General features: G+C 37.6%; 3 protein-coding genes across 3 annotated transcripts; all 3 read right to left on the reverse strand.

Annotated features, from left to right (window-relative positions):
• Nucleotides 1-210: 210 nt before the first annotated feature.
• Nucleotides 211-8,191, reverse strand: LOC106904954 (cytochrome P450 3A40-like). Its single transcript, XM_088013408.1, has 13 exons — nt 8,025-8,191; nt 7,839-7,932; nt 7,598-7,647; nt 7,270-7,369; nt 6,699-6,815; nt 5,669-5,754; nt 5,431-5,573; nt 5,209-5,333; nt 5,028-5,112; nt 4,026-4,186; nt 3,714-3,940; nt 845-1,007; nt 211-761 (listed from the first exon to the last, which is right to left on the reverse strand). Exons 1-13 carry the CDS (start codon nt 8,090-8,092, stop codon nt 687-689), a joined length of 1,494 nt encoding a protein of 497 aa, XP_087869534.1. The 5' UTR covers nt 8,093-8,191; the 3' UTR covers nt 211-686.
• Nucleotides 211-19,861, reverse strand: LOC106911667 (cytochrome P450 3A40-like). The gene is made up of 14 exons (XM_088013407.1): nt 19,555-19,861; nt 19,369-19,462; nt 19,130-19,179; nt 18,802-18,901; nt 18,231-18,347; nt 17,007-17,092; nt 16,769-16,911; nt 16,547-16,671; nt 16,368-16,452; nt 15,591-15,751; nt 15,274-15,500; nt 13,903-14,065; nt 13,580-13,819; nt 211-523 (listed from the first exon to the last, which is right to left on the reverse strand). The coding sequence occupies exons 1-13, from the start codon at nt 19,620-19,622 to the stop codon at nt 13,745-13,747; spliced, it is 1,494 nt and encodes a 497-aa protein (XP_087869533.1). The 5' UTR covers nt 19,623-19,861; the 3' UTR covers nt 211-523; nt 13,580-13,744.
• Nucleotides 19,862-21,247: 1,386 nt separating this feature from the next.
• Nucleotides 21,248-26,821, reverse strand: LOC106904953 (cytochrome P450 3A30-like). Its single transcript, XM_014969504.2, has 13 exons — nt 26,665-26,821; nt 26,477-26,570; nt 26,259-26,311; nt 25,918-26,017; nt 24,672-24,788; nt 24,180-24,265; nt 23,935-24,077; nt 23,728-23,852; nt 23,481-23,565; nt 22,246-22,406; nt 21,920-22,146; nt 21,615-21,777; nt 21,248-21,529 (listed from the first exon to the last, which is right to left on the reverse strand). Exons 1-13 carry the CDS (start codon nt 26,730-26,732, stop codon nt 21,455-21,457), a joined length of 1,497 nt encoding a protein of 498 aa, XP_014824990.2. The 5' UTR covers nt 26,733-26,821; the 3' UTR covers nt 21,248-21,454.
• Between the last annotated feature and the right edge of the window lie 168 nt (nt 26,822-26,989).

The raw sequence follows: 26,989 nt of genomic DNA on the forward strand, positions 1-26,989 counted from the left end.
ACGGCATTCTGAAAATCAAAAAACTGTTTAGTTTTATGATGTGTGCAACCTAAACACTTGATTTTTTTATGCAGTAAATATTTTGGATTGGAAAGTCCAGATTGTTGTCAAAATGTCTTAGAAAAATTTGAAAATTAAAAATGTGGTAGAATCCTCTAAGAAAATCTAGTAAACATGTTTGTTCATGTGAAAAGAAATATTTCACACCTAAAAATTTTAAAAATTTATTTATTACAAGAAAATGTTAAAGCATTGATTTTTTTTATTTTCCGCTGCACATTTAAATGTCGCTTTGTGTTGCTCATTCACGTCAATGTTCAACATCCATATGAAAGTTTGTGATTTTAGCTTTGCATATTTTGAAGAAATGCTAGAAGTGTGAACATTTTTTGCAGGGCACTGTATACACACACACACACACACACACACACACACACACACACACACACACACACACACACACACACACACACACACACACACACACACACACACACACACACACACACAATCTGGCCTTCACCTCAAACTGAAATAACTGCAGTCCGCTATTCACGACAGCCAACAAAGACGGACTTTAGAAAGCACAGCCAAGTTACATGATCCCTCAGCAGTGATTGAATTACACAACATTCAGAAGCAATCATCCATCCAGATTATTAAAAAAAAAATTAATAAGTCTTCCATTATAGTTCTCTGGGAACAAATTTCACCGCCAGAGGCTTGGTAGGTTGGAACCTAAAGTCAAACTGAATTGGGACCTGAATACGGAAACAGACAGAAATGAAACGTTGACATGGCAACAGAGCAGAACGACTGAATTGTTGCAGGCTGTCGGTCTTACCAAGGTGTCGCTGCACTTTTCCACAGAGTACTTCTGCAGGATGCGCACGATGACCATCTTCATGACCAGGATGGCGAATCGCATCCCGACACAGTTACGCGGGCCGAGTCCGAACGGCACGTACGCGTACGGGTTCAGATCCTCCTCATTCTCCTTACTGAACCTGCAGGGACCAGATTAAAGTGTCTGTTACATTTTATTTATTTAATCGTTTTGCAATTGAGTTTTTTTTTTCTAAGATGTCAGGAACAATAAAACAATAACTGCTTTTCTATTAACCATAAATTTGCGCAGTTTGAAATCACAAAAATAAACTTGCCTAATGGAAAAACGCGTAGGGGTCACGGGCGTGGTAAAGGGGTGAAATGTGATGACAAATCTAGGGGCCCTGACCAGCAGGGGGCCCTTCACAATTTATTTATATTTTGTTCATAGAAATAAAATTTAAAAAAATCAGGGTCCTGTCAAATACAAAATTAATCATATTGTATTTTCAAAGATTGTTTTTAGCAGTTAAAATTTTATGTTACCACTCCCAGACCAAAAAACACATCCGTTTTTGCCCTGAACCCCCCCCTGGATCTGCATGAAATGGTTTGTTCCTGCTTGGAGCACTTGACTGTGACGCTGTTCAGCTGCAGTCAGTAGAAGCTGCAGCTGAATACAGCTGCCATGAAACAACTGTGACCGTTACTATGCTAAGAAAAGTTATAAAATCAGTTTTCAAAAACAAAATAGAGAGAGGGAGAGAGTAAAAGGTAAGAGTTTTAATTTATAACCCAGTTTTTCTCCAAGAGAGGTGGGTAGACTGTGTGATATTATCAACCATTTAGCATAGTTAGCTTAGCTACAGACTACTGTTTGTCTCAATTTCACTAGCATTTAATGAATAAAGGAAAAAAATTACCAACATATTCATATATTTAACTTGTTCCCTGTACCTTATACCACTTAGCAACAGGCGAGTCAGTCAGCAGCAGTTATTACCCACGTCCCTCCTGACCCGTCCTCTCCTGAGTGAAATTAAAGCTGCAGAATGTAACTTTTATATAAATATATATATATATTTTCCACATTTTTTATAACTGTCATTATGTTGTGACAGTATGGTATGAGAGGTAATCTGTGAAAATTTTATTTCCTCTCCTTTCTCCCAGTGCTCTCTAAAAACAACCAATCAGAGACAGGAGAGTTTTAACGCTGTCAATCACAATCTCATGTGGCTGCTCATCCTTTCACCCCCTCTCTCTGTGCTATGCTGCAGCTAGCATAGCCTGTTGTAAATGCTCAATCTAGTTAGTATAGAGCACAGATAAACTATTTTCCTGAAATGACATGTTATTTCTCCACCATTAACACAGTTAGTAGTGAGGGAATGAAGTTGATTAACAACACTAAGACCTTCCTCCTGGTTCTGATTGGTTGTTTTTGGTCAGAACGGTGCATTACTTTAACCAGTAAGTAATTCAGGAAGGAGATGGAGGATATTGATTGTTTTCACAGATTATCTGTCTCATAACAAACTGTCACGACATGGTGACAGCTTTAACAGATATGGAGAAATTTTTTTTAAATTAAAGTTACATACTGCAGCTTGCATAAAATGCAACTACACAGCATTTTTTTTTAGAAGTCTGGGTTGTTTTATGTGTATTTTGCACGTTGCTCGTGGTGAGAGACATTTCAGTGATCTAAAACTAAGAAAAAAATTAAGCAACCTACTTGTTGACTGTTGCAGGTAAGATTCATGAGCAGTAAATATTGTGGTAGTATCAGTATTGGACCAAAGAAAGCAAGGCAGTTGCAAGCCTTTACAATTGTGACACTTTTTATGGGTCACATTATAGACTCAAGAAATCAATCTAATTTTTTGTCAGGGGCCCAAGATTCCTGGCGGTGCCCCTGGTAGGGTTGGATAATAATATAAATTCTATGATATTTAAAATTTCCCCCTACATTGGAAAGTATCGATTTTTCATCAGCAAGAATCGATAAGTTAAATCATAGGGGTCCATAGGCTTATAGCGTCTTTTTAACATGTCTGGTTTGTGATGGTGTAGCAGCAAGACTCTGCCTCCCCCAGTCTCACTTTCAGCTTGTACTTGAAGTGCACATTATAAACTACACACCAGTTTTTAAATTGTGTCAATAGGCCAAGTAAAACGGGAGTTATACTAAAATAAGTAAACCATATTTTTCCGAATGTCAAAATCAGGCTTAACACCTGAACTTCTAAACGTAAAAACCGAAACGCAACATTATATTTCTTTGTTTTTGGAAATCTCAAATCTTCAATAAATAATTATGGGCTGTATTTTGTTGCTAAGAAGCTAAGTAAAGTTGCGCAAGTATCCGTGAAAGAGAAGCAGAACGGAGTAACGGTGCGAACAGAACGGCAGCAAAAGCAGTGAGATCGCGAAATTGATGCAAAGTTTGTATATCGGAGCGATCGGTGGCAAACACTTCGTAATTTGCTTTTAGCTTAGTGGTTTCTGTTCTGTATATAAAAGATGAACACCCAGCATGCAGCGGAGATCTGTTTTGAGCTGGAAGATGAAGAGGAAAAATCCGCAGCCGGAATCCGCGGCGCAGTGAGGATTTCCATGATGACGACGGCTGATTGATCATTCTTATTAGCAACTGACAGTATCAGAGACTGAAAGTGTGATCGATGAGATCCTTGCAGTCTGAGAGGCAGCTTCTTAGAGAGCCAAAGAGGGGAATGGCGGCGCTGCGCAGCTGCAAAGAGTCGATCACTATGGGGTGAGGCAGAGCCAATCCCCCTGCAGCTAGTAGTAAACGGCTTACAGCCACAGCTAACTCCGGGAATTAGCTGTGGAAACCCAGCTGGTGTTCTCTTGAAAAATACCTCTCTGGTTTGAAGAGTTCAGGTGAGCTCCAGTACCGTGGGTCCATGTGCAACAAATGCACTGGGATCCCAACTAGCATTCCCTCTGGGATGGTGATGCCATTAATCTCCATCGTCTTTTTGCATATCCTCTCAAGTCGAGGCGCAGTGGGAAGTATTCGCTGGGACTCACACAAAACCTGGTCCAGGTACTCCAGACTATTAAGGTCATCATAGGAAATGGAAGCCTGGATTCAGCAGAGTAAGTTGGATGTAAATGAACACCCTAAAACTCAGAGATTATGTAAAATAATAATTAAAGTGTCAATCTACATTATTCTGTAGGCGGTGGTCGATTTCTTTCTGCAGGGTCCGCATGACATCAGGGTAGAGTGCCAGATTATAAAGGAGGAACGACAGGGTTGTGCTGGTTGTCTCAAAGCCAGCGAAGATGAATATCATGGCCTGGGAAAGGATCTCGTGCTCAGTCAGACCTGCAACCAGACACACTGATGTGAGTTAATCATCTGCTTCAGATTACTTCTGCTCAATAAGCAACAAATGATGCCTTGATCCACAACAAGTTCAAGAAGGGATAAAAGCCAAAAGGCATTGATTGACATTTATCAGTTTGACAAGGTTACAAAGCCATTTTCTAATTCACCCAGTGAATCCTCATGTACAAATGGGGGGGAGAACATGGAACATGGCAAACCTCCAAAGTGGGATAGTTACTGAAAAAAATGATTCCTCATGAAGAGAGCTGCAGATTTCACTTGCATAGTTAAGGTAAAGAGATTGTGAAAAAAAAACGGCATCCATGGGAGAGCTTCAAGACACAAACTACTGCAGATCAAGACATAGACAAAAAATAAATATCTACCCCAAAGTAAACGAACAAAAAAAACAAAAACAAGTTTGGACCTTTTTGTCAGGCGTGAGTCATGTTATTTCTAACATCAAATAACTAACACTTAAGAAGAATACCATACCAACAGTCAGACATGGTGGAGGTAGTATGATGGTATGGGCTTAACTGTTGTTGCTAATATTGTTTAAAAAAAAAAAAAAGTACAGTACTAGTTCCACTGGCATATTTTTTTCACTTGTAAAACTCTTCCAGTAGTGATTAAAAGAAGCTCCTATATCTTGCTGAAAAGGTATTTTTAAGTTACTACACTTGAAATAAGATAAAACTCAGATATTTTCACTAGAAACTTGCCACAAAAAAAAAGAGTTAAGATTTTGTTGTTGTTTTTTTTTTGCGTTATTAGTGGACCTTTTGATTGTAGTTTAAATTTCAGCCCCCGTCATTCACTGTCAGTGAAAACAGACCTTTACTTGGTTGCTCATGTTCGCTCTTTATGTCGCTTTCTGGGATCTCACTCTGAATCATCACCTGCAGGAAGTCTCCACGAGTCTGGATTTACATAGAACATATTACCTACACGCACTAATGTTTGTTTTTGTTGTTTTTTTAAACCATAGGAGATGTTGGCAGCAAATCAACACTTACCGATACGTCTGCTCTATGCTGGCCTTTAAATTTCTTAACGATGTTGTGAAGAAAGTTCAAACTGGATGAGGGCAGGACCTCAACCTTGAAGAGTTTCAGCAGGTAACGGCCAAGAGGAAAGATCGCTAAAAAGACACAAAGTTGTCAAATGAAAATAGACCGTGTGTTCTAGTCGTATTAAATGAAATGCTCGACCAGCAAAGAGGGAAGAGGATGGCGTACAAGAGAGAAAAATCGGCAAGAAATTGATTTTCATAATCTTCTGCATGTGAACTATAACAGGGTCGTCGGGGTTGTTGATGGAGTCCGTCTCCACGCTGAATGAGGCGCTGGTCACCACGTCCAAACTGTATGGCGCAACGAGTCTGAAAAGGAAGAAAGAAGTAAAGGCTTGTGTTGTTATTCGTTTGGGGAGGAACGGTTCAAAATCAGGGGTAATACAACGGATCAAAACACTTACTGTTTGACAAGAACGGGCTCATCCAGGTTCATTTTTCCAAGCTTCACAACAAGTCGATCTGCAAGGCGCGCAACCAAGGGAAAAACCTTCAGGAAAAAAAAAAAAAAAAAAAGAGTTAAAACTGTATCTAGCTGTGAATTGCTTCTACGAAAGGCAATACAGCAACTCTGAATACAACAGGTGGCGCTACGGATCAATTTTGCTGCACCCGCTGAATATTCATATACGGATCATACAAGTCCAGATATGGGCAAATATCCTTCATGAGCAGTTTGGTGGTGATCCATGTTTTCGATCTCGACCTCGAATGAAGAGAAAAGGTGTTTCTGATTCATTCTGTTGCTATTCGTGTGACATTTGTAGTTTTCATGTTTTTCTTAATTGTTGTCATGTCTCCAAGTTATTCATCCTATATGCACAGAAAAAGCCTCGACCAAAACTGCAGCTGTAGTACAAAATAACTGACTTCCTCCCTGTTGCAGACCTTTTCGCAACGCACAGATGTGGATAAAAATTATTTTTCTCATTAAAATGTGTGAAATGTTGACAGACTTAAAAAAAAAAAAAAAAACTAAATTGTGCACTGTGGACTGTCATTGCCCTTAAAACTCTTATATTTTCACAAGTCTTAATGGATCTTAATGCATTTGTAAAATTTTAAAACTGATGTGTATACTTACCAATACTTGATAAAAATAGTATTCAAGTAAAAGTTAAAAGTGCAGAGTTGTAAAACTACTAAAACGTACCAAAAAGTTACTGAAGAAAATGTAACTGAGTAACCGTAACTAGTTACTGACCCCCTTTTCTTGAAGGAGATACTAGTAGGAACTGTCCCAGGTTAAATCATGATCATATTCTATTTTTGGACTATTTTTATCGTTCACTTTGATCTTTTTTTTTTTAACTGTAAATACATTAGTTTCAGTCCATTTCCATTAATGTTATTAACATAGACCATAGAAGTGTATATAAAGAAATAAAGAAAAGCAAACGGTAGAAGTTGGTTAACAACATTGTAGATCTTGACCTGCTTAAGTCTTCCGCTGGTGAAACATGGAGATATGGTGCTGCGAATTCGCTTCCACTTTTCATCCTTCACCGCTGTGATTGCATCATACAGAGGTCCACTGTCTTCAAAGAAAATCTGGAAACGGACAAAACAGCAAGACATGCTTAGACTTTACACAGACTACTTCCTTTTTCACTCAGAAACAATTAATCTCATTTATTAAGAATATGAACTCTTTATGGTTAAAGAGTGCAGCAGAGACATTTGAGACGTTCAGGTTTCATTGTTGCACTTCCACCCCTGACAAGGTGAAAGTGTAATATTCCCAGGTCACGTCAGTGAATCAGAGCCTTACTTCCTCTTGCATCATATGATGGGAGTGTGTGGGAGTGTTTTGGATGTAATCCTTCTTAAGTCTTTGGAAACAGGTTTCCTGGAAACCTTGCCAGAAATTCCAGTAAATCTAAATCTTCTGAATGAAACACTTTCCCCCAAAGTTCAAAACATGGAAGTTTATCAGGTGGATATAATTTTATTTGTAAACAGCTGCCAAATTAAATTATTGCCCCACGATAAATAATTATCTCACCCTGCGGTTTGTAAATGCAGTGTAGCACTCCTTCACCAAGATGGCTTTTATCATCTCAGGGTCTGCAACCATCAACACTGGGGTTCGTCCCTCAAACAAACTGAAAAAAGGAGGAATATTACAGAAAATACGGGCTACATAAAGCTGTATCAGTATGAATTGACAACAAAATACCGTAAAACAGTATTAAGATAGCTTGATTATTCAGAATGTCAACAGAGCAAACGCATTAATAAAAAGGTTTGGCTTTTGTTTGCATATTTTTGCTAACTATTTACTGAAATAAGAGTCTCCCAGTGGAAGCAGTAATAGTTCTTCCTCAACTCACCCCCAGACATCCCCATACTTGGACTTGTTGTCAAGGTCAAACTTAAGTCCCTGCAGGGAGTCACAGAAACATTAAAGAGGAGCCGAAATAGCTGAGAATAAAACATATTTGCTTCTGGTGAAAAACAGACATTACATAAGTTGTAAAAAAAAAAAAAAAAAAGACTTTCGTTTCTCATATTGAACTATTTGTATTAACTAATGTCTCTAAAAGAGTCGTCTCGGTTCGCTTAGGCTAATACCTTTCTGATACCCAACAGGGTCCCAATAAAAGGCAGAGGTCTCGGTCCGGATACGCCAAGCTTTTTGAAAAATCTGTATGGCCAGATTCCATACCTTATGTTCAAAAAGAGAAAGAAAAATGCGACGTAGTAAGTTTTCTTTTTCGTACATGGTAAACAATATAAGAGCAGGGTACAAATACTCACAGTAATAAGAGAGTGACAGCAAGAGCCACTAAAGTCCATGTAGTCGCGGAAAACAGCAGAAAATCCATTTCCTCCTCTCTGTATTACTGAAACCTGAGAAATCAACAAGCTCTTTAAAAGCCTGCATGTACGGGGAGGAGTCTTGAAACACCATTATGATAACTTCTAGTGACGGGCTACCAGAAGCCAGGCTTCGAGGCGTGTATCGAGTAAAAAGGAGGTGTGTCTTCTTCTTCTTCTTCTTGTTGTGTTTATTGGCGGTTGGCAACAAACTTACTAGTAGCATTACCGCCACTTACTGGTATGGAGTGTGGCTCGCGTTGGTCTAACGCTCTCTCTGTATATATATACCTATATATACTCATACATACACCCATCCACACATTAACTCTTATGTCTACTCTATCAAATTCTACTGAATATCTTAGTTTTCTTTAAGAATCTAATAACTATTTGTATATGTTTGTTCTCCAAACTCTTCCTCAAAATATCTATTAAAATAAACTTTTCCTTAATACTTTCAAACTCTTTTTTCATACATCTTCTCTCTCTTTCGTATTTATCACATTCTAGAATAACATGTTCTACTGTTTCCCATTCTCCACAATACTCACATTTACCAGTTGCATGCTTTTGAATTTTAAAAAGTGAGTAGTTAAGTCCTGTATGCCCAAATCTTATCCTGGTTATCACTCTTTCCTCTTTTCTATTTCTTTTTCCCTTTCTTCTTTCTTCAACCTTCTTCTGAATTTTATAATACCATCTTCCTGTTATTTCTTCATCCCACCTTTTCTGCCACTTTTCCATCAGTTTTTCCTTGACCATACTCTTTCCTTCAGCTTTACTTGTTTTAACTTTAATGCTAATTGGATTTTGAATTGCCCCTTTTGCTATTTCATCTGCCCTCTCATTTCCTTCTATTCCAATATGTGCTGGAACCCATACAAAAGTAACTATCACACCCATATTTTTTATTCTATATAATGTGTGAAATATTTCTAATAAAATGTCCATTCTACTATCCGATTGCTTGTTTTTAATACTTAATAATGCAGATCTTGAATCTGAACAGATTATTGTTTTTAATGGTTTTATCTCTTCTACCCATTGTAAGGACAATAAAATTGCCATCATTTCTCCTGTGTATACTGATAATCCGTCTGTAATTCGTTTTCCTATACTTATATTGAATTCTGGTACTACAAACGCTATTCCTACTTTTCCAGTTATTTTTGATGCATCTGAATAGATTTGAATATACTGATAGTAATTGTTTAAATGTACCTGTACTGAACTACTATCAATGATGAAAGATTTATCCTGTTTCTTTTCCATGATTGTCATATCTACTGTTGCTTCTGGTAAAATCCATGGTGGTATTACTGATGTTGGTGTTGTATGACTAATTTCCAGACTATTCATGTTAAATTCTTTTATTTTGTTTTCAATTGTCCATCCAAGACTCCCCATTTCTTTTGTTTCTTTTTCCCAACATGGTTTTAAAATTTCCATAGCTGGATGATCTGAATTATTGCTTTGCAAATTTAACCAATAATTTAATTCCAACCTTAATCTTCTTAATTCTAATGGCATTTCTCCCATCTCTACTTCCATTGCTGCTCTTGGTGTGGTTTTAAATGCTCCAGAACACAATCTTAATGCTTGATGTTGTATTACATCTAATTTAGCCAAATGTACTTTTGCTGCTGAACCGTAAACAATACAACCAAAATCTATGTTAGCTCTTATCATACCTGTATAAACCTGTTTCAAAGATTGCCTATCTGCTCCCCAATCATTGCCAACCAAGCATCTCAAAATAGGAGGTGTGTCCGATGAAGCTCCGCTTCAAGGCTTGCTGAAAACCACGTGACTAGCAACTACCTATGCCTCACATTGCATGGGTCACATGACTGCTTCATTTTGCGTGTCGGTTTTCAAAATAAAAGCTTGATGAGCCATGCTGCTTCATGGCATGGGTTATTGTATTTGATCGCGCATCAAAGGAGTATATGTCTTCAGCAGTGGCAGACATAAAAGAAACATTTTATAGTTCATGTGTATTAACGATTTTAATGATGGCACTCATCAAACTGTAATGTTTGTTACTGGTTTTCTCAACTGTTGATATGGTATATTTTGTGACTTTATATCTGTGTTTTTTTATTATTTGTTCTGCAAAATATCAGTCTTGAAAAGCAGAAACAGACTTAAAGTTGTGGGAAAAGTAAAATTCTGGGCTGATGAGTCAAAATATAGGGGATCGAAGAGTCAACCAGGAAGCCAAGAAAAAGAGAATTTTCGAAGAATTTTAGTTTTTCAGGAGACAAATCAAAACTCAAAGAGTACTGTCTGCCCCAACAAGCACTGCACTCCGAATACACTAAAACAAATGTCTATTGTCAAGTCAGTCAATGACAAAACATCTACTGACAGTCAACATACATTGGCTACAAATAATTTTAATGACTAAAAAAGATTAGTTAAGTAGGATTAAATTGACTCCCATTACTAAACATGAGTTTGACAAAAACTTTGTGACAAAATTGCATTTACATTTTTTTTAAGTATGTATCTGAGTGACAAGGCTGTCACAATTTCAACAGCAGATGTCAGTAGTGAGAAATGAATGAACCACCGAGTAATGAACATTTGGGCAAAGCAATGGGCTGGGAAGCTTCACTGTTTCATGAGGCTTCATTTGGCCATCACTAATAACTTCCTGCTCCAACCAATCTTCCCTAACAAAGAATCCGGCAAATGGCTAAAGGGCGATTCCACCTGTAGCCGTAGCATGTTGTCCCGAAAGTGTGCTGCTGCGCGCTCTTCCTCTTGCCCATATATGGAAGACGCCGTGACAGAGCGCAGGTGGCTTGTTAAGGCCCCAATATACTCTGACTTGCATCGGTCCGCGCGGAATCCGCGCGGGCTCGAAGCGGACGTCCGACAGACATGTCCGTGCAAGGATAGATTTTTATGACCGCGTACGCGTACTCGGTGTCGCACTGCCTGGTGGAAACAGTGTTCTCATCGAACTGGCTTTCATGTGACACCGGGCTGATAAGGTTGATAACTATAACTCATATTCATATTGTTTCAAAGTTGAGATCAACATGATAAAAGTCAACATGAAGTTGTCACGGGGACGTGACAGACACTTAAGCGAAAATACTTAACAGCAACAGGCTGCAGAGAGGTGGTCCGATAAGTTGAGTCTGCAGTTGCAAAAATAAATAATGTATCAGAAATAATTGGGGACATTATGCAATGCTGAAAAACTCTCTGTTTCCAGCGATTTCTCTCACTTCTGGGTGGAAGAGGAACACCTTTAGAACAAAACCAGCAAACGTCACGCGAGCTGATGTTTAATTCCAAAATAAAAGCCTATTTAAAAAAGCACGTTTTTACTTTTTCCCCCCTAAGTTGCCGTACTTATTGCTTGAAAGTCCTCTATTTCCAGTGACTTCTCTCACTTCTCAGTGACAGAGGGACACCTCTAGAACACAACCAGCAAATGTCAACCAGATCTGATGTATAATTCCAAAATAAAAGCCTTTTAAAATAATACGTTTTTGCCTTTGTATTCAAAAATAAGTAGAAAATGTAGTGAAGAGCTGCCTCACTCGCACCTAGGTGTCTCTAAACATATACATCTAAAAAATCTCACTAAATACATATTATTATTATTATTATTATTATTTAATTTCGGGTTTATCTCAATTATCTTATTTATATATATGTATGTACATACAAATTTTTCTTTGTTACATATGTGTGTGTGTGTGTGTGTGTGTGTGTGTGTGTGTGTGTGTGTGTGTGTGTGTGTGTGTTGTAGATTTGGAATTAGAGCAGTTCTACTATGAGAGAGATACAAAAAAAGGTTTGTTTATTTTTCGACAAACAAACTCAAACTCTTTGTAGTTTGAACTTTTTTCTTTTTTACACGTTTTTTGTCATTTCTTTTTCTAAATCAGTAGATGCTCAGTTTTATATTCCACTCTTTAAAAAACACTTATTTTCTACTTTTTTCTCTATCTTATTGTGCAGGACTGTCTTTTCAAAACCAATTAGCATCGAGCTAACCTCTGGGCCACATTTTCCTCCACCACACATAAATAGTTAGACACCTTTACAAATGTAGCACCGTTTGAAAATGGTCAAATATTTTTTCTTAAGGGACTGGATTCCTTTCTTCTTCTTTTTTCCAACTCAATCATTTTAGTTTCCTTTGTTTTGATGCTCTGCCACCCAGAGTAATTTGTTTATTTTAGGTTAAGACTATCCTAAAAAATAGCTGAAGATGGCTTTGACGTGAATAAAGATTTTCATAAATATGAGTTGTTCAAATGAACGTGAAATTTACTATAAAAGTAAATGTTCCAGAGTAAAATTATTGCACATCAGGAAACTCCAGAAAGCTGTTTTACAGTGATTTTTTTTTCTTCCCTCCTCCCCCAGAGATTTTGATACAGTCCAACACAGTTGGATTCCATCTGAATATTAAAATAATACAGAATATGACTCCTGTTTTTTTATGTTATAATTTAACTGACAATAAATCATACTTATTTAGTTCCAGAAAAAAACAAACAAACAATAAAGCTTTATGTTTTCATTCACATTTGTAGATGAAATTAAACGTCTCACTTTTTGTCTCTTCTGTTTCTAGCTCTGCTGAACCTATTGGAGCTTTAAAAAGAGAGAGAGAGAGAAACTGTCCATCTATTCACAAGCAGTTGTAGTTTTTACTTTTAGTTTGATCAAAATCTGGGCCTATATGTTGACATAAATGTTTTAGTTCACCAATAATCTTTTGTTAATTTTTTTTTCAAATGTCAAAAGATTATTGCTATTGATTGTTTTTACATACTTAAAGATACCAGTGTTGACACATGAATTTTTATAATTAGAAGTCCTCATTTATAATTCCAAGAATTGTTGATTATTTAAAACCCTCAGGTTTTATGTAATTATTTTTAAGTCGGGATGTTATCTTCAATAACTCTGAAGAATCTAAATTAGTGAGTTACAACATTTAATTTCCCTTTGGGGTTAATAAAGTGTTTTTGAATTTGAATTGGGGGTGGAAAGCAGTGAAAGAGCTTTATACGGCATTCTGAAAATCAAAAAACTGTTTAGTTTTATGATGTGTGCAACCTAAACACTTGATTTTTTTATGCAGTAAATATTTTGGATTGGAAAGTCCAGATTGTTGTCAAAATGTCTTAGAAAAATTAGAAATTTGAAAATTAAAAATGTGGTAGAATCCTCTAAGAAAATCTGGTAAACATGTTTGTTCATGTGAAAAGAAATATTTCACATCTAAAATTTTTTAAAATGTATTTATTACAAGAAACTGATTTTTTTATTTTATTTTCCGCTGCACATTTAAATGTCGCTTTGTGTTGCTCATTCACGTCAATGTTCAACATCCATATGAAAGTTTGTGGTTTTAGCTTTGCATATTTTGAAGAAATGCTAGAAGTGTGAACATTTTCTGCAAGGCACTGTGTACACTCCCCCTCCCGCACACACACACACAATCTGGCCTTCACCTCAAAAACTGAAATAACTGCAGTCCACTATTCACGACAGCCAACAAAGACGGACTTTAGAAAGCACAGCCAAGTTACATGATCCCTCAGCAGTGATTGAATTACACAACATTCAGAAGCAATCATCCATCCAGATTATTAAAAAAAAAATTAATAAGTCTTCCATTATAGTTCTCTGGGAACAAATTTCACCGCCAGAGGCTTGGTAGGTTGGAACCTCCAGTCAAACTGAATTGGGACCTGAAGACGGAAACATACAGAAATGAAACGTTGACATGGCAACAAAGCAGAACGACTGAATTGTTGCAGGCTGTCGGTCTTACCAAGGTGTCGCTGCACTTTTCCACAGAGTACTTCTGCAGGATGCGCACGATGACCATCTTCATGACCAGGATGGCGTATCGCATCCCGACACAGTTACGCGGGCCGAGTCCGAACGGCACGTACGCGTACGGGTTCAGATCCTCCTCATTCTCCTTACTGAACCTGCAGGGACCAGATTAAAGTGTCTGTTACATTTTAGTTATTTTTTTAATCTTCTTGAGGTTTTTTTCTTCTTCTAAGATGTCAGGAACAATAAAACAGTAATTGTTTTTCCATTAACCATAAATCTGTGCAATTTGAAATCACAAAAATAAACTTGCTTAATGGAAACACGCCAATTTAAAAAAAAAAAAATTGCTTTAGTATTTGGTGGTTTTCCATAACCTTTACATGGGAGTCGGGAGGTGGGGGGTTGGTGGAACACAAAAGGATATAACATCTGAACACTAATATTGTGACTATTATGGAATTATAGACAATCACAGAAAATTATAGCTCAGATATTGTGACCACACTGTAACATATAGTACAATACGAAGTTCTACTAAATAACATGGCCACATCTAAGAAGAGCTGTGACCATCTATATTTCCATAATAGTCGTAATATTATCGGTGAGATGTTACTTGTTATGCTTTTGTTTGTCCCTAACCCACCTCCGCGCGCTTCTCTGGCAAAACCTAGGATAGTGGTAAAAGGCAACAGCGCCTCCTACAGTCGGTCACAATATACCGCAAAACTGCAAGGGAAACGCTTTTTTCGAACCATACTCCATACCAGTAAGTGGCGGTAATGCTACTAAAAGTTTGTTGCCAACTGCCAGCAAAACCAATAAGAAGAAGAAGAAGAAGAAGAAGAAGAAGAAGAAGAAGAAGAAGACTTTCTTCGCGTCACACAAGTCACGTGATCAGTAACCGGATGTCACCAGTGGCAAAAACGACGAAGAAGTGGTAGGAGGTAAAAGTTTTTTTTCTTTTTCTTTTTATTTCCGGACAATGTGCCGCTGGCTCCACCAGAGCTCTCGCAGCACTGCAGAGTTCCTAAAAAGTTTTGTGTCATTCGAAAGTATTGAACCCATAACTCTATAAAAGAGGCTTGTTGCTTCAAGACGCCGACGTCTCCTCTGATGGATGACAGATGGTGAGCGCTAGCTGCCTAGAGCGATGGTTGAATTATGTTTCACGTAAGTGTTTACATCCTTCTGTCATGATTTTTAACGACTTAAAGCGTGAACAAGCTTATTTACGTGTGGCTTTAATTTGACTTCGTTAAAAAAAAAATGGAAACAGGGCAGTTGCAAAATTGCGCTTTTTCAACATTAGCAGAATATCGGCAAAGATTTGCGCAGCTGGTGTTCTCTTGAAAAATACCTCTCTGGTTTGAAGAGTTCAGGTGAGCTCCAGTACCGTGGGTCCATGTGCAACAAATGCACTGGGATCCCAACTAGCGTTCCCTCTGGGATGGTGATGCCATTAATCTCCATCGTCTTTTTGCATATCCTCTCAAGTCGAGGCGCAGTGGGAAGTATTCGCTGGGACTCACACAAAACCTGGTCCAGGTACTCCAGACTATTAAGGTCATCATAGGAAATGGAAGCCTGGATGCAGCAGAGTAAGTTGGATGTAAATGAACACCCTAAAACTCAGAGATTATGTAAAATTAAAAACAAATTAAAGTGTCAATCTACATTATTCTGTAGGCGGTGGTCGATTTCTTTCTGCAGGGTCCGCATGACATCAGGGTAGAGTGCCAGATTATAAAGGAGGAACGACAGGGTTGTGCTTGTTGTCTCAAAGCCAGCGAAGATGAACATCACGCTCTGGGAAAGGATCTCGTGCTCAGTCAGACCTGCAACCAGACACACTGATGTGAGTTAATCATCTGCTTCAGATTAAAGAGGTTGTGGGGAAAAAAATTAAAAATGGCATGCATGGGAGAGCTTCAAGACAAAAACTACTGCTGATCAAAAAATAGACAAAAATAAATATCTACTCCAAAGCAAACAAAACCCCCCCCCCCAAAAAACACAAGTTTGGACCTTTTTGTCAGGTCTGAGTCATGTTATTTCTAACATCAAATAACTAACAACACTTCAGAAGAATACCATAACAACAGTCAGACATGGTGGAGGTAGTATGATGGTATGGGCTTAACTGTTGTTGTTAATATTGATTTTAAAAAAAGTACTAGTTTCACTGGCATATTTTTTTTTCACTTGTAACAAGACACATGCTATAAGTGTAAAGATCTCCCAGTAGTGATTTAAAAGAAGCTCCTATATCTTGTTGAAAATTTATTTTTAAGTTACTACACTTGAAATAAAACAAAACTCAGGTATTTGCACTAGAAACTTGCCAAAAAAAAAAAAAAGAGTTAGATTTTGGCTTTTTTTTGCGTTATTAGTGGACCTTTTGATTGTAGTTTAAATTTCAGCCCCCGTCATTCACTGTCAGTGAAAACAGACCTTTACTTGGTTGCTCATGTTCGCTCTTTATGTCGCTTTCTGGAATTTCACTCTGAATCATCACCTGCAGGAAGTCTCCACGAGTCTGGATTTACATAGAACATATTTACCTACACGCACTAATGTTTGTTTTTTTGTTTTTTTCTCCATAGGAGACATGACAGCAAATCAACACTTACCGATACCTCTGCATTATGTTGGTCTTTAAATTTCTTAATGATGTTGTAAAAAAAGTTCAAACTGGATGAGGGCATCATCTCAACCTTGAAGAGCTTCAGCAGGTAACGGCCAAGAGGAAAGATCGCTAAAAAGACACAAAGTTGTCAAATGAAAATAGACAGTGTGTTCTAGTCGTATTAAATGAAATGCTCGACCAGCAAAGAGGGAAGAGGATGGCGTACAAGAGAGAAAAAACGGCAAGAAATTGATTTTCATAATCTTCTGCATGTGAACTATAACAGGGTCGTCGGGGTTGTTGATGGAGTCCGTCTCCACGCTGAATGAGGCGCTGGTCACCACGTCCAAACTGTATGGCGTAACGAGTCTGAAAAGGAAGAAAGAAGTAAAGGCTTGTGTTGTTATTCGTTTGGGGAGGAACGGTTCAAAATCAGGGGTAATACAACGGATCAAAACACTTACTGTTTGACAAGAACGGGCTCATCCAGGTTCATTTTTCCAAGCTTCACAACAAGTCGATCTGCAAAGCGAGCAACCAAGGGAAAAACCTTCAGGAAAAAAAAAAAAAAAAAGTTAAAACTATCTAGCCTTGAAGTGCAACACATGGGTGTTTCTGTCACTACTTAAGCCTCTGCAGTATGTGAATGTAGTCAGCAGGTGGCGCCTTTTGTAAACTTTGAAAACAATTCATTCAGAAAAGGTTCTCTATTACACAGGGAAAAAAAAGAGTTTCCTGTTTGGCCATTGAGAATTGGAGAGAAGTTCAGTCCTAATCTGATGACCTGTAAGTTTCACATGATGCAACACAGCAGCTTGTTATCTATCAATAAGCACGGTTTGAAGATAACGTGATCAACTGGGTCAAAGGGAAGCATAGTGAGGAAAGCATGTGACTTTGTGTTTACTCAAAATGACCAATGAGGTTTACACAGATCTTCTACGAAAGGCGATACAGCGACTTTGAATACAATAAGTGGCTTTACGGATAAAATTTCCACTGAATATTCATACATGGATACAAGTCCAGATCTGGGCAAATATCCTTCATGACCAGTTTAGCAGAGATCGGACAAAGTTTAAATGAGTCTTCATCAAATGTCATTAAATCCATATTCAATTACTTCGACCTCGAATGAAGAGAAAAGGTGTTTCTGATTCATTCTGTTGCTATTTGTGTGACGTTTGTAGTTTTCATGTTTTTTCTCAATTGTTGTCATGTCTCCAAGTTATTCATCCTATATGCACACAAAGAACCTCGATCGAAACTGCAGCTGTAGTACAAAATGACTGACTTCCTCCCTGTTGCAGACCTTTTCGCAACGCACAGATGTGGATAAAAATTATTTTTCTCATTAAAATGTGAAATGTTGACAGACGTTAAAGAAAAATTAAAACTTATGTGTACACTTACCAATGCTTGATTAAAAAAAAAAGTACTCAAGTAAAAGTTAAAAGTGAAGTGTTGTAAAACTACTCCTAAAAGTACCAAAAAGTTACTTAAGAAAATGTAACTGTAACTACTTTTGAACTATTTTTATCGTTCACTTTGATCTTTTTTTTAAACTGTAAATACATTAGTTTCAGTCCATTTCCATTAATGTTATTAACATAGACCACAGAAGTGTCAATAAAGAAATAAAGAAAAGCAAACGGTAGAAGTTGGTTAACAACATTGTAGATCTTGACCTGCTTAAGTCTTCCGCTGGTGAAACATGGAGATATGGTGCTGCGAATTCGCTTCCACCTTTCATCCTTCACCGCTGTGATTGCATCATACAGAGGTCCACTGGCTTCAACGAAAACCTGGAAACGGACAAAACAGCAGGACATGCTTAGACTTTACACAGACTACTTCCTTTTTCACTCAGAAACAATTAATCTCATTTATTAAGAATATGAACTCTTTATGGTTAAAGAGTGCAGCAGAGACATTTGAGACGTTCAGGTTTCATTGTTGCACTTCCACCCCTGACAAGGTGAAAGTGTAATATTCCCAGGTCACGTCAGTGAATCAGAGCCTTATTTCCTCTTGCATCAGATGATTGGAGTGTGTGGGAGTGTTATGGATGTAATCCTTCTTAAGTCTTTGAAAACAGGTTTCCTGGAAACCTTGCCAGAAATTCCAGTAAATCTAAATCTTCTGAATGAAACACTTTCCCCCAAAGTTCAAAACATGGAAGTTTATCAGGTGGATATAATTTTATTTGTAAACAGCTGCCAAATTAAATTATTGCCCCACGATAAATAATTATCTCACCCTGCGGTTTGTAAATGCAGTGTAGCACTCCTTCACCAAGATGGCTTTTATCATCTCAGGGTCTGCAACCATCAACACTGGGGTTCGTCCCTCAAACAAACTGAAAAAAGGAGGAATATTACAGAAAATACGGGCTACATAAAGCTGTATCAGTATGAATTGACAACAAAATACCGTAAAACAGTATTAAGATAGCTTGATTATTCAGAATGTCAACAGAGCAAACGCATTAATAAAAAGGTTTGACTTTTGTTTGCATATTTTTGCTAACTATTTACTGAAATAAGAGTCTCCCAGTGGAAGCAGTAATAGTTCTTCCTCAACTCACCCCCAGACATCCCCATACTTGGACTTGTTGTCAATGTCAAACTTAAGTCCCTGCAGGGAGTCACAGAAACATTAAAGAGGAGCCGAAATAGCTGAGAATAAAACATAATTGCTTCTGGTGAAAAACAGACATTACATAAGTTGTAAAAAGAAAAAAAAAAGACTTTCGTTTCTCATATTGAACTATTTGTATTAACTAATGTCTCTAAAAGAGTCGTCTCGGTTCGCTTAGGCTAATACCTTTCTGATACCCAACAGGGTCCCAATAAAAGGCAGAGGTCTCGGTCCGGATACGCCAAGCTTTTTGAAAAATCTGTATGGCCAGATTCCATACCTTATGTTCAAAAAGAGAAAGAAAAATGCGACGTAGTAAGTTTTCTTTTTCGTACATGGTAAACAATATAAGAGCAGGGTACAAATACTCACAGTAATAAGAGAGTGACAGCAAGAGCCACTAAAGTCCATGTAGTCGCGGAAAACAGCAGAAAATCCATTTTCTCCTCTCTGTATTACTGAAATCTGGGAAATCAACAAGCTCTTTAAAAGCCTGCATGTACGGGGAGGAGTCTTGAAATACGACACATTATGATAACTTCCTGCTCCATCCAATCTTTCCCAACAAAGAATTTCTTTTTGAAATTTAAACTACGTCCAATTCTGTTTTAAGGATTTTGAGATATGATATTAAAGCCGGTTGCTTTGAGATCACGCACCCTTCTTGCTGCAGGGTAAAGCAATGGGTGTCTCGACTCTTTTCACGGATCAGAATAATTTAGCTCAGGTCACCAAAAAGACCCATCTCTTTCGGCTCTCAAACGGTCTCTTTATTTATAAGTTTTAAGACCACCTTTTTGCCGTGAACATGTACGAACATAAGTAGTGATGTTACTTTATTTAGTTTTTTTAATTATGTAAATTATGGCTTTGTTTTGTTCGTTTTTCGTCCGAGCGTTCACCTGAATGAATCAGCACATAGAACCGACTCAGTCATACACATCCCTCCTCGCTTCAGCTAGGAGTTTATAGCCAAAACAATAACGAAACACAAAGGCAAGTGAACTGTTAATACTTTTTATTAATGCGTATGCTTCTCTTCCCGCCCTTTACCGTAATAACCATTTTACCCGTGAAATAATCATTGCCATTTCTAAGCAGACCATTTTTATTAAACGAACTAACAATCGTAAATGTTCAGTGTCCTTAATTAGACTACCGTGTATAAAACAGACTTGTATGCTGTTTTATATTTTCTTTCTGTGCTTTCTTTCAGGAATACTATTTGGTGTACCCACAATTTATTTGTGCAATGATTAAACGATAATGAAAGTAAGAAACCCTTTGCACTGAAATTGAAAAACCAAATATGTTCCTAAATAAAATGTGTTGAAAAAAGCTTACTGACAGCCTCCTTACAATATTGAGTAAAATATATCAGGAGGGTTTTGTCGTCTTCTGCTGTTCAGATTTTATGTTTAGATACTTATCTAAAAATATAGAAACAAAATATGTTGCCATTAAAGATAAAAATCCAGTGGTTTATTTTTTATATTGAAAACCTTAGAGTAGTGGCATAAATAAGTATGAATTTCCACTATGAGATTGGAAAAGAATACAGAGGAATGAAGAGACAAATTGTACTTTGTGGGTATTTTAGTTGGTGACGTTTTTTGTTTTTATCAGTTCTTATACTTTATTCTTCACTTTCAGGTGAATTTTTCTGTCTTAGTGCATAAAAAGCATGTGGTAATGTGTAATGTGGTAATTATTCTTCTTATTCATCACAAGAAGAATAACAATAAAGTAGATAAGCTAGTGTTGGTTAATAAAGGATAGATGTAGATTAGCAACTTTTGATTTCATTTTTTTACTTTTACATATATCTATGGTTATTGTCTTATTCCTTATTCCTCTGACTGTTAGTAGCATCCCAGCTCCTGCTCTATCTGGATATATATATATATATATATATATATTTACATTCTGGAATGAACAAGATTTATACCTGCACAGGAAGTTAAATGAGGGCAAACAAATTGTAACTCGGCATATTTCCAACTGGCAGCAGCAATGAAAATTAACTGCTTGATCAGTTAGGTGAAGACAAAAACACCAGTGAGAGTTTCTACAGGTCAACAATCTGTTTATAAGCTTTAATGTCAGGTAAAAATAGAGAATAAAGACAGTATAAAAATAGACTGAAAGAATTACACATTCAAATTGATCAGCGTTAAACAGTACAGAACCATGGACAGGAAGAATAATCCTACAGGCCCATCAAAAGTAAATTATATTTGACGAGAAGGCCAGAAGTTTGAAGTAATTGCAATTACAGTTCTCTGGGAACAAACTTCAGCTTCACAGGTTTAGTTGGTTGAAACTTCCAGTCAAACTGAATTGGGACCTGAAGACGGAAACAGATGGAAATGAAACGCTGACATGATAACAGAGCAGAACGACTGAATTATACTGAATTATTTCAGGCTTACCATGGTGTCTGCGCACGTTTCCACAGAGTACTTCTGCAGGATGCGCACGATGAGCATCTTCATGACAAGGATGGCGTATCGCATCCCGACACAGTTACGCGGGCCGAGTCCGAACGGCATGTATGCGTACGGGTTCAGATCCTTCTCATTCTCCTTACTGAACCTGCAGGGACCAGATTAAAGTTTCCAGTTATGAAGTCGAAAATAATGATAATAAAAATAAAAGTCTAAAACAGCAATTCAGTTTTGAGAAAATTGCTTTCTTTCTCAGATATCAGTACCAATCCCTGTGTTCTGTTATTTACCTCTCTGGTTTGAAGCTTTCAGGTGAGCTCCAGTACCGTGGGTCCTTGTGCAGCAAATGCACTGGAATCCCAACTAACGTTCCCTCTGGGATGGTGAGACCGTTAATCTCCATCGTTTTTTTGCATGTCCTCTCAAGTCGAGGCGCGGTGGGAACCATACGCTGCGACTCACAAAACACCTGGTCCAGGTACTCCAGGCTGTTCAGGTCCTCGTAGGAAATGGGAGCCTGGATCCGTCAAAGAAAGTTGAATGTAAATAAGGAAGGCATGCACAAAAATTATAGCACCTGTTGGATTCAAAAAGCCAGTATGTCAAAGTAAATTACATTTTTCCTCAGACAGCCGTCGATTTCTTTTTGCAGGGTCTGCATGACTTCAGGATGTGTGGCCAAGTTATGAAGGGTGTAAGACAGAGTGGTGCTGGTCGTCTCGTAGCCACCGAAGATGAACGTCAGAGCCTGGGAAAGGATCTCGTGCTCAGTCAGACCTGCAATATTAAACATCGATGCACCTTAATAAAACATAACTTCATCACAGAGTTTGTATCAGTTTCTCAATTCAGACTTTTTTGAATTAATATATGGAGGTGTTACACACTTTGTGTTGTACACATTGTGTAGAGTAAATGTTTTGTTTTGGTTCCCATGAATTAACTTTTCAAGCATATAGTAATTCACTGATATGCGTTTTATTTAAGCTTTCCTACTGTTTGATATTTTTACCATCGTCAATACGATGGGGCAACTATTTTGTTTTCTTACTTGCACCAACATTTTTATATTTCTATATGCATTTACAGTCACACTTACAGTTTAGTATTTTTTCTGTGTACTCCAGTGGCCAAGCAACAACATTCTGTTGATACATTTCCTCTGTGTGATGGCAATAAAGTAAGTCTATGTCTAAGTATATTAGCTTGCAGAACTAAAGCATTGCCCTGCATAAAAACATGATGGTTTTCTTGGACACTGCAGATTTGATTCCTACATAGCTTGTAGGAAGTGTCTCCTGAAAACTGGCAATTGACTTTGAGTCCATCTTCAGCCTGAAACCATCCAGCTAGCTCATCTGTATTAATATAAGACCTTGTTGATGTGCCACTTCCTCTTTGCTGGTGTCTGAGTCAAAGTGGAGCTCTGTATCCGATGGACAGCTGGTATATATTGATCAGTGCAGGTTGACTTTCAGCCTCCCATGTCTCTGAGACTAAAACACTTTCAATTTCTGAGGCATATAAAAAAAAACTACATTTCCAGCGTAGAAAGATGATTTTTAGAGTTGGTGCCTCATTATTATGTCTTACTCTGAGAGACATGTATGATTATTTGTATTGCACTGAAACTAGTTAACCATTAATGGTATTATTACATTTATGACAGCAGACTACACCAACTTTCTGTTAATTATTTCCCTTCTCCTCGTTTGTCAATTATCCTTTGAAATTTGTTGTAGATGGGACCTGTGAGCTCATGTTGCTCATTATTTAACACAGAAGACTTTTAAAAATTTGATACAAATCGTTTTAATGTAAAATAAGACTTTGTTTCTGTGACTTTCAGACCTTTACTGGGTTGCTCATGTTCGCTCTTTATGTCGGATTCTGGGATCTCACTCCGGATCATCACCTGCAGGAAGTCTCCCCGAGTCTGGATAGGAAACAGAAATTGTTTAAAGTTTCGCATAAATAAATCATTTTAGCGTTTTCAGAGTGTGTTCATGTGAGCAAACAGCTTGGACTATTTTATTATCTTTATTTGACTCAGAACTAAACCCGTCACCTTTCTAAAACTTTTCCAGTCAACCCTTACCGAATCTTCTTTGATGTGCTGGTCTTTAAATTTCTTAATGATGTCGTAGAAAAAGTCCACGCTGGACTTGGGCATGAACTCAACTTTGAAGAGTTTCAGCAGGTGGCGACCAAAGGGAAAAATCGCTAAGAAGGCAGAGTGAAACTGGTAAATTTTAAAAAAGCGTGACTTGTTTGTGCGATACTAGCAGGCAACGAGTTGACGTACCCATAAAGATAAAAGGCCAAAACCTGAAGTTCATGAGCTTCTGCATGTGAGCATGAACAGGGTCATTGGAGTTGTTGATGGAGTCGATCTCCACGCTGAAGGAAGCGCTAGTCACCACGTCCAAACTGAACGGTGCAACCAATCTGAGAGAGAGAAAAATAAAAGCCAAGAGGTAGGAGCTCGCAATGTTTGTTTAAAATAAATAAAAATGTCCGTTATCTGATAATATAACGGATGCGACATACTTCTTGACATCAATGGACCCATTCAAATCTGTTTGCCCAAGTTTTTGCATGAATCTGTCTGCAAATTGAACAACCAAAGGGAAAACCTGGAAGAAAGAGACACAAATAAGTGAGGCTAAGTTTGTTTTGTCTATTATTACAGAAAACACCTTAATTGTTTTCTGATCGATCTGAGTTGCCCACATCTAAAACACTCAGAGCATTAAGCCTTGAGGACCAGCGTTGGAAAAACACTGATCTGAGTAATAGCTTGTCATTTATGCTCAAGATATTTCTAATTCATTTGGAGATATCTTAAATGAATTTTGACAGTAAAAATTACATCTCCAGATATCTCTAATCTAGTTTTGCCAAATCATTATTTGCTTTCAAACCCTGATTCTCTAGAGGAAAGAGTTAAAAAAAAATGTAGTAACAGGTAATTAAATGAGTTAGGTTTGGGGGGGAAACACAGGGCAGAAGTGATTTATGAGCAGCACTGTAGATCCTGACCTGCTTAAGTCTTCCACTGGTGAAACATGGAGATATCGTGGCACGAATTCGTTTCCACCTTTCATCCTTCACTGCTGTGACCGCATCGTCCATAGGCCCGCCGTCTCCGATGATAATCTGTAAACGGACGAAGCCTCTGCTCAGCTTTGGCAGTTCTCCAGTCTCGTGACTCTTTTCCACTGTAGCCTTTTATGCGTCACCACACTTTACTTAGATGGATTAATTATTCCAGTTTCAGCTGACGATGCAGATTCTGGACATTGTGTAACTTAATCAAAAACTTTTTTTTTTTTTTTTTTTTTGAACTCCAGAATCATCATTTTAACTAACTGGACTAAATAAGAAATGTGTCTTTTTGGTTTTAGATTTGTCATTCATGTCACCTGACTGCTAACAGCCTTCCCATTTTTCTCCATGTGCCAAAAAAACAATAAGAATAATTTCAGGTTTTCAATATCTGTCAGTCACAATCATGAAAACTAAAAGAAAAAAAAAAGACTTAGAATATTTCACAGAAAGTTGAATCTGTGTAATACATAAGCTTCACTTCCTAAACAGAATAACCAGAAATATTTAAGTTTTTCCACAACATTCTCTTGTTTTGATATACCTAGAGAAACTGTACCGACTGTAAGACTTCATGTTGTTTGCTAGGGTGTTTCTAAGTACCACACCAGTATAACTACAATCAGACTAACACCAGGGTTATTACCAGGTCAACTGTGAAAGACAGTTTCCTGTTTTTGTACCCTGAGCTGACCTGGTTATGACCAGTAGATGACTTTATTGTACACACAAATATTAGCATTAAATATAGAACAGGAGACATTTGATTAACTAGCAAGGCCATGACAAGTGTTGCTTTGAATGTATGTGCAGCAGAGACAGTAACACTCTTACACTCCCTGCAGTGTGACATTGTTACACTACAGGTTTCAACAGGTCAGTAAAATTGACTTTTACTTCCTGTTGCATCAGATGTTGTGGCTGTGTGGGCGGGATTTGGTTGTGACCCCTCTCAAATCCTTAAGAGAGGTTTAATAAACACCTCAAAATCCAGACCTTTTCAATGACATGTATTTCTCGAAATTAAAATTGTGAAGTTAATTTTGTGTTTTCAGGTTGTTTCTAATCGTAGCAAACAGCAATTAACAGTCGGTTTTATAAGACTGTCAGCTGAAGGTATCACTTCCCTAAAAATCAAGTTGAAAATGCTGGATTTCCATGGTTTCATGCAGCATCTCACCCTGCGGTTTGTAAATGCAGTGTAGCACTCCTTCACCAAGATGGCTTTTATTATCTCAGGGTCAGCAACCATCAGTAGCGGGGTTTTCCCCTCGTACAAACTAAAAAAATGGGGAAAGAAAACAAGATTGCAAGCTTACTTCTGATAAAGTACAGGTATGTGACAAAGCATGCATTTCAGCTCAAATTCATAGTTAAACATTGCGAAACAGAATCTTAAATAATTGATAAACGACATCCATGTCACTGGATTAAAAAGCTTTTCAAGTAATCTGAGTTCAGCGCCGAAACATTCACAAACTGCTCCATAAATAAACAAACTTCATTTCTTTGTCTACTCACCCCCAGATATCCCCATACTTGGCTTGGCATTCCCGGTCAAAGGTAAGTAGTCCCTAAAGAAGATAATTACAGTACATGGTTGTAAAGAAAAACTCCAGGTTTATTTATTTATTTCTTTAGAACAATCAATGTTTGCCTTCAGAAGAACGGGACGTAATAAACCATAAAGCTCATCAGCACTTTCATTTTTAATTTTCTGTGGTTGTTTTACGCATCACCTTTGAGAAACCCATCAGATTTCCAGCAAAAGGCAGGGGTCTCGGTCCAGATACCCCTATCTTTTTGAAAAACCTGTGCGGCCAGATTCCATATCTAATGTCCAAAAGAGAGAAAAAGAAAGAGACAGAAGGAATTAGACTCTTTTCCTGGACTGTTAAGGAAACATGCAATACTGCAGAATACTTACAGTAGTAACAGAGTGACAACCAGAGCCACTAAAGTCCATGTTGTTGCTGAAAACATCAGGAAATCCATGTTGTCTTCTTTCAGAATAAAACATGCAGGAGAGAGGTCCAACAAGCTGCTTTTTAAAGCCACGATTGAAGGGAGGAGTCATGAAACTGAGGGTTACGTCATGCTTACCTTTCTTCCTTTGCTCTTTTGCCTGGTTTTATTCTATTTTAATTTAATTCGTTTAGATGTATGTTTTTGCTTCAAACCAATACATTATTAATATGATCTTCCTCAGCAGGTTCATCCCTTACAAATTTAGGCTCAAATACCAATTAAGC

Source organism: Poecilia mexicana, unplaced genomic scaffold, assembly GCF_051168715.1.
Source record: "Poecilia mexicana isolate PSO_F unplaced genomic scaffold, ASM5116871v1 scaffold_15, whole genome shotgun sequence".
NCBI classification, from domain to species: Eukaryota; Metazoa; Chordata; class Actinopteri; order Cyprinodontiformes; family Poeciliidae; genus Poecilia; species Poecilia mexicana.